The sequence below is a fragment of the Poecilia latipinna genome, unplaced genomic scaffold (genome assembly GCF_001443285.1).
Source record: "Poecilia latipinna isolate Pla-1442-1.1 unplaced genomic scaffold, P_latipinna-1.0 Scaffold4174, whole genome shotgun sequence".
Classification (NCBI taxonomy): Eukaryota; Metazoa; Chordata; class Actinopteri; order Cyprinodontiformes; family Poeciliidae; genus Poecilia; species Poecilia latipinna.
The window spans coordinates 22,011-29,215 of record NW_015116790.1 but is presented as its reverse complement, the minus strand read 5'-3'; the positions used below and the strand labels follow the sequence as shown (position 1 = coordinate 29,215).

General features: G+C 44.6%; 1 protein-coding gene across 2 annotated transcripts in view; it reads left to right on the top strand.

Annotated features, from left to right (window-relative positions):
* Positions 1 to 241: 241 nt before the first annotated feature.
* LOC106942303 (E3 ubiquitin-protein ligase RNF123-like) overlaps positions 242 to 7,205 on the top strand; it is a 27,649-nt gene continuing 20,685 nt past the window's right edge. The window contains exons 1-7 of one of the 2 annotated variants that reach the window (XM_015025550.1): positions 242 to 404; positions 1,555 to 1,581; positions 3,457 to 3,596; positions 5,016 to 5,072; positions 5,142 to 5,273; positions 5,339 to 5,414; positions 5,639 to 5,723. In XM_015025550.1, coding sequence (XP_014881036.1) covers positions 257 to 404; positions 1,555 to 1,581; positions 3,457 to 3,596; positions 5,016 to 5,072; positions 5,142 to 5,273; positions 5,339 to 5,414; positions 5,639 to 5,723 — 665 coding nt within the window. In that variant the 5' untranslated portion in view covers positions 242 to 256. The remainder of the gene's footprint in view (positions 405 to 1,554; positions 1,582 to 3,456; positions 3,597 to 5,015; positions 5,073 to 5,141; positions 5,274 to 5,338; positions 5,415 to 5,638; positions 5,724 to 7,205) is intronic. The other variant, XM_015025551.1, reaches the window with a different exon arrangement.

Sequence of the window (7,205 nt, the reverse complement as noted above, 5' to 3'; positions counted from 1 at the left end):
TTAGTATATTTATAATATTTGTATAAAAATGCTGAGGTGATTAAATAAAAAAATCTGCAGAATGTCAATTTATTTATTCAACTAGTCAGTTAATTATCTGATTAATCGATCACCAAAATGATCTTTGAATCACGAACAGGAACTGAAGTCAGGCAGCAGAGTAGAAGGAGGAAATACTGCCACCTGCAGGTGGGAGGTGGCATCACGTCAGCTCAGTGTTTGAGCATTTTTGCAGCAGATCTGTGTGAATGTGTTGATGCTGTGTGAATTTGTGCTGCTCCTCTTCCTCTCTAAAGCCGCTCTTCCTCCTGTGTGTCAGGGCTGCGGGTTCGGCTACAGGTACACCCGCCTGCCCCACCTGCTGAAGACCAAACCTGAGGACGCCAACCTGCCCAGCCTGCAGAGTAGGTCCTGGTGTCAGTGTGTCTCTGTTCTGCTCTCTGCTGGTCTGAGTGGAGCAGAACCGGGTCTGTGGGCAGGAACCGGGCCAAACCGGACCGATGCTGCTTTAGCATCAGAGCCGTTTGTCTGAATCTGCCTCTGAGATGCAGGAGCAGCTGTGAATTAATGATGACAGGAAGTTTTGTCAGATAGCCAGCTCAGTCGCTCCATCCCGACCGTTTGACGCTTCGCTGAATCCGATCCAGTTTCAGGTTCCAGAAATAAATCCGGTCGTCTCAGCAGGGTTATTTTTACTGCTGTGTGTGTGTTGGAGTTTATTTCTGGAGACAGAAACACAAACATCAGCTTCCTCTAGCAGAACTTTTGTTCTCACATGTTAAATAAAGCTGTGGGTTCTGGTTCTGGTTCTGCTCGTCCAACAGAACCTTCACAAAACTTCATGGGTCTGTTGTTATAACGATAAAGTGACAATAAGAACTTTATCACCTTTTTTATTTGTGATTTCATGACTGATGACTCAACAGAAGCATTCTCATTTCTAATAACTAATCGATCATTCTGATTAATCTGAAAATTAAATTGGCACAATCTGCAGGTTTTTTATTTAACTGCTTAAGGCCATAAAAATGCAAATAAACAAATAATTTAATTCCTTTTTTAAAGAAAAAGTAAACACTCTCTTTCCTAAGTCAGTAAAATCCTTCCTGTAGTTAAAGTTGATTATTGGTCGTAGAGGATAATAAAATCCTTCTAAAGGACATTTTGCAGAATCTGTATTTGATCAATCGATTACTAAACCAGTTCACGATTTTTTCTATAATCAATGTGAATAATTTTTTTTGTAATATGCTACTTTAGGACACCAATCACATAAATGTCATTTGTATCACAATAAAAAATCATATTTTCACATTTATATTTACTGATTCACCTTTTTAAACATCAACTGGAATAAGACAACAAATCAAGATGCCATAAGAAATACGGTAAACACTGACCACAGCATCGCAGACTCTCCAGGATCTTCAAACCTTCAGCCATGTTCGGTTCTGTTCAGTTTTGACCCGGTTCTGTTCAGTTTGAATGAATCGTCTCTTGTTTTGCTGCATGCTCTCTGATCTTCATCTGTTTGCTTCTCTGCATGCCTGTCAGGAGATCTGTCCATTGCTAGTTTCCAGAGTAAGTTCTCTTGTGTTGGTGTGGTGTGTGTGTGTGTGTGTGTGTGTGTGTGTGTGTGTGTGTGTGTGTGTGTGTGTGAGTGTGTGTGTGTGTGTGTCTGTGAGTGAGAGTGTGTGTGTGTGTGTCTGTCTGTGTGAGTGTGTGTGTGTGTGTGTGTCTGTGAGTGAGTGTGTGTGTGTGTGTGTGAGTGAGTCAGAGTGTGTGTGTGTGTTCTGTCCACCATGTTTCGTGCATGCCCTGCATCATCTGCAGCAGGTTCCTCTTCACGGTGTCGGTTCAGACAGAGGATGAAGACGACCCGGAGAGCCTTAGCAGAAAGACAAGGAGAGTTCTGATGGTTCTGATCGGATCTGGAGTTTAGCCCGTCACAATTAAGCAATTAATCGCATGATAAATTAAAACGATCCCAATTATTTCCTTTCTGATAATTGATATTATTTGCAACGAATCATAATCCGTTTGTTTGGATCAGGCGTCTCAGCTTGAGCCAAAACGTAATGAAGAACCATTTAATGTCTTTAAATGTAATAATTCATGGCAGTTTGAACATTTTTCCTGTTTTTTTGTTTGTTTCTCATTAGATTGGAAACTTTCTACTTTTTTAGAGCAAAATTGTTTTTGTGCCCAAACAAAAATTTTGACTTTGATGTCAAGAGCTCACAGACATTAAGTTTATATAATTAAACTTTAGAGCAGGGGTTGGGGCCACCATCCTGCAACTTTTAGATGCGTCTCTGCTCAAACACACCTGGATCAAATAAACTGCTCGTTTCCAGCCTATTGCAGAGAGGAATGAATGCTGGTGAGGGATTCAGACATTTTGGAGCAGAGGTGAATGTAAACGTTGCAGGATGGTAGCCCTGGAGGTCTGGTCATTAAAATGACGGATCTTTGAACAGGAGAACAAATCTTCTTTTGTTGACGTGTCAAAAGATCAAAATATCATGTAAGATTTGTGGCTCTGAAGTTTTATTTCGCTGGACTGAATTCATAATGACTGTTCCAGTTAAAAGGTTACAGAAATAATATTTTGGATTTTTAAAATAACTTCCAGTTTTAACTCTTTGCTAAATTAAAGTTTATTGATCTTTCAGATGAACTTCCATTATTATCACATTTTATCTTTATATTACCGTATTTTCCGCACTATAAGTCTCACCTAAAAACCTTCAATTTCTTCAAAAGCCGACAGTGCGCCTTATAATCCGGTCCTTATATATGGACCAATATTGAGTCACAACAGGTTTAGCAACTACGGTAAGCAGCCGCCGACTTCGTTTTCGCCTGTAGAAGAAGAAGCGCATGGTGCATGCTGGGATAGTTGTCAGAACGCTGGTTTGTTATAAAGTTTGACTGACCCATCTACCTACCGACCGTCTAGAATCAGGTCGTCTGCAGGTCATTTAGCACCAGGTTCTCCACCAACATGCTGTGGGCGAACGGAGAAGGGTGACCATCGTCCGGCCCCGGCCCAGGAAGGCTCTCCTCGCCGACCGGAGTCGGACTGTTTTGTTGACATTGTCTTTAGTGCAGCTCCATCTAGTGGATGCATAACGCAACTCCAGCCTCTACTGTGGCGTCTATTCTATGCGCCTTATAATGCGGAAAATACGGGACTTGGAAATGGTCTCAAAACAACAACATTATCGTTTATTGCAATAATTTTGTCCAGAAAAACGTTTTGTTGTGACGGCTGTAGTCTTATGAAGATCCAGACCGACCAGAACCAGAACCTGCAGGTTTATTGCAGATCAACTGTCTGCTGCTTCTCGATGATGAGGAGGGAGTTCTTCCTCAGGAGCGATCGCAGCTCGTTCCAGGTCCAGTAGAACAGGGACCGCTCTGACTGCGTCTCCTGTCCCGGTTCTGGTCCAGAGCCGTGTCCATCGTTGCTGCTGCAGAGACACATGGCGGAGCTGCTGAGCACGGACAAAGACATGGCCGCCTCCTTCCTCAACAGCGTCCTGAACCAACTCAACTGGGCCTTCTCCGAGTTCATCGGCATGATCCAGGAGGTGAGACCGACCAGAACCAGAACCGGGCCCCAACAGAGCACAGGGTTCAGCAGAAACTGCATAGGATCAGAGGTTCTGGTCTCTCTATGCTCACAGTTAGAGGAGAAGCGGGTCCAGGAACCAGCCCTGAGGTTCTCCACGACCTGAGGCCAGGCTGCTTGATTCTTCCTGGTTTCCTGTTTTTGCCTTTTTGTCTCATTTGAGTGTTTCAGAACATTAAAACAAGCTAAATATTTGTTTCAATGAAAACACGATATTTAGCTTTTAAAGGGGCGAATTTTTATCTTCCCATTGTGTTTTAACGTTTTTCTCTGATCAGAAACAAACCTGCAGTGTTGCTTTGATTCTTTCATGTTTGAGGAATCCTTTAATCTCCATGGCAACCATGGAGATTGCCATGGAGATTGGCCTGGGTGCAAAGCGCCTGGGTGGACCTAGCCCCGCCTTCGAGGTGCAGCTCCTTCAGACTAGCCAGCAGCAATTAGCAAACAGCTGGTGGAACTGTTGAGCTCGTTATAGGAGCTGCTGCTCAGAGCAGTGATGGTAAAAACATTAAAGGGTTAATAGAGGAGCCATGTTGGGACGACTTCCTGGAGGTGGAGCTTCAGGAAGAGCAGTTTTAAAGAGACAGAGCCTTTCAAGCCTTTAAATTACAAAGTAATATTTCTTGTACGTCATGTTTGATATACACAGCATTTTTATAACGACTGAAGGTTACAGAGTTACTGATTGGTCTATAAAATGGCTACATGTGGTTGGAAACACAATACTGGCCCTTTAAATGAGGTTTAGAGGCTCCAGGTTCAGTTTCCAGACAGACAGCAACTCAAAAATACAACCAGAGCTCCGACAGGGTGGTTTAGATCAGGGGTGTCCAAAATGAGGCTGGGGGGCCACTGGTGGCCTGGGAAATAATTTTGTTTGGCCCTTGACCATAAGTTACAAATCGTAAATATGTATCCAACAAAATAGAAAACAACTGATGACCCCAAAAATATGGAAGTTTTCTTTGTTTCGTTTTAATAATTCAGCAGTTCGAAGGAGTTTTTATGTTTCAATGATTTAATTATTGTTGATGTAAAACAAAAACAACAAAAAGTCAAAACTAATTTTTGTATTTTCAATTTATTAAAGTCTGAAGTACCTTGAGTTTAAATGTGTCTGTTTTAGGCAAAAATTTAGATCAAAGCAGATTCATGTGCTTGAAAGGCCTAGTCAAAGTCTTCAACAGAGAATTAGTGGCACAACTTGAAGTTCTCCTTCCAGTCTGACTGATCCAGACGGGCCGGTGTTGGTTCTGGAGCAGTAGATGAATAATGTGGACCTGGAGTCCGAGACGGGTTCTGCAGATCCAGAACCACTGGCCCGGTTCTGAACACTCCTCTCGGTTTTCATTGGTTCTGTTTGGTTCCGGTCCAGATCCAACAGGCCGCGGAGCGCCCAGAGAGGAACTTTGTGGACACCCGTCAGTTGAAGGTGAGCCCACCATCCTGCTGGTTCTGGTTCTGGTTCTGGTTGTGACCTGTGCTGTGGATCTGGGCCCAGGTGTGCGCGACCTGCTTCGATCTGTCCGTCAGCCTGCTCAGGGTTCTGGAGATGACCGTGACTCTGGTTCCGGAGATCTTCCTGGACTGGACCCGGCCGTCGGCGGAGCTGCTGCTGAGGCGGCTCGCCCAGGTGAGACCCGACCCAGTCCGGTCCGGTCCAGTCCAGTCCGGTTGTTTCACCTGTTCTGTCTGCAGCTGCTGAACCAGGTTCTGAACCGAGTCACAGCCGAGAAGAACCTGTTCGATCGGGTCGTCAACCTGCGACTGCCAGGTAAGCCCCGCCCCGTCCAACTGGACCGAACAGAACCGACCTGATCTGACCGGACCCGACCCATCCCAGATTAACAATGGTTTCCATGGTAACACTATGGTGGAGGTTCTGAGGAGGAACCAGACTTCCTGATATGAACGGATCAGAACCAAGTCTGAGCAGAACTCTGTGGAAGGTCAGAGGTCAAATGTCACGTCAGGACTGACGAATTCTGTGTGCTGCAGGTCTGGAGAGCGTGGACCACTACCCGATCCTGGTGGCCGTGACGGGAATCCTGGTCCGGATCCTGGTGGACGGAGACAAACAGGGGTAGGAGAACTGGGAGAACTGGGAGAACTGGGCGGGGCAGAGGGAACCGTGGGCTCACCGCCGTTAGCTGACTGTTTTTATGCGTTCCAACTGGTGTCTGGGTTCACCGTCAGACTCGCAGGAACTCCTACTGAAGAAATCTGAATTTCAAAAATGATGAAAAATCAACTTTTTGGAGCTTTACTTCAGGTTTTAATCTTATTCCTTCAATCAAAACAAACCTGGAGTTGGTTCAATTCTTGTGTGCATTTTCCTTTAATCTCCATGGCAACCATCCAGCTGCAGAACTGCAGGGTGGGCTTAGCCCCGCCTTCGAGGCGCAGCTCCTCCTCAGAGGTGAAAACGTTAAAGGGTTAATAGAGGAGCCATGTTGGGATGATTTCCTGGAGGCGGTGCTTCAGAAGGACCAGGAGCTTTTAAAGAGACAGAGGCCCAATTTCAAGGCATTAAATCAGGAAGTTATTTTTTATACATCTGTAGCATTTTTATATCGACTGAAGGTAACATGGTTAATGGATTCTGCTATAAAATGGCACCATGTGCCTGGAAACATTGTACTGCCCCTTTAAATCTTTACTTTCCATAGGCACTGATTTAATTTGTTCAGTTTTGAGCTGCAGGCGCCTTCTGTCACATTGAGTCCAGAACATTTCTGGAATAAATGTTTCCATCACATCTCACATGAGAGGAGCGGCCATATTGAAACAAAACTGGAGCATAACTGGAGTTTTGTTTTGGATGCATTTTGGACGTCTTATGGTTTTTTGGACGCGTTTTGTATTTCTCCATGCAGACAGGTGGGCAGCAGGCCTCTGCTGATGTCTGTCGGCTCTGACTCACTGTTGATCCTGGCAGCCCGGTGTCTGCAGCTCCGCCTGCAGAGCCGCTTCACTCTGAATGCTTCTCTAAATGTCAGACTGCTCCTTTAAAGAGCCCAAGTGTTTGGAGGCGGTCTGGTTCCCTGCAGGTCAGAGAGCATCGCCTCCTCTCTGGTCATGAAGCTTCTGTCTGTCCAGCCTTTATTACTCTATTAATCGTGAACTCTGACCCTGACTGGGCGAATCTTTAGCAGGGCTAGCTTGATGCTCAGCGTTGTTTTGCTTCCACCTCCGTGTCAGAACCAGTAATAAGGTTTACTAATGCATTAAATATTATAAATATAATACTAACTCGCCGATACACAGACTTTCTGATCAGGGCTAAGAATGATCACATCTTTGGTTTTCCTTTAGCCGAGATTTGGTCATGTGAAAAAATGTTTTAAGTTTTTTCATTTTTACACGCAGGAGCAATAAGATTTATTAAATATGAAGAAGGTGACCACACGAGTTTCTACATAGTTCTAACGATCTTCTAGTTTATGTTTCTACAAATGAATTTAATGCACCAGGAGCAGGGGCGCTGCCAGAAATCATGGGCCCCCTGACAAATAATTAGATTGGGCCCCCTGACCAGCTGCTGTTACAATTTTTTGAGTCTATT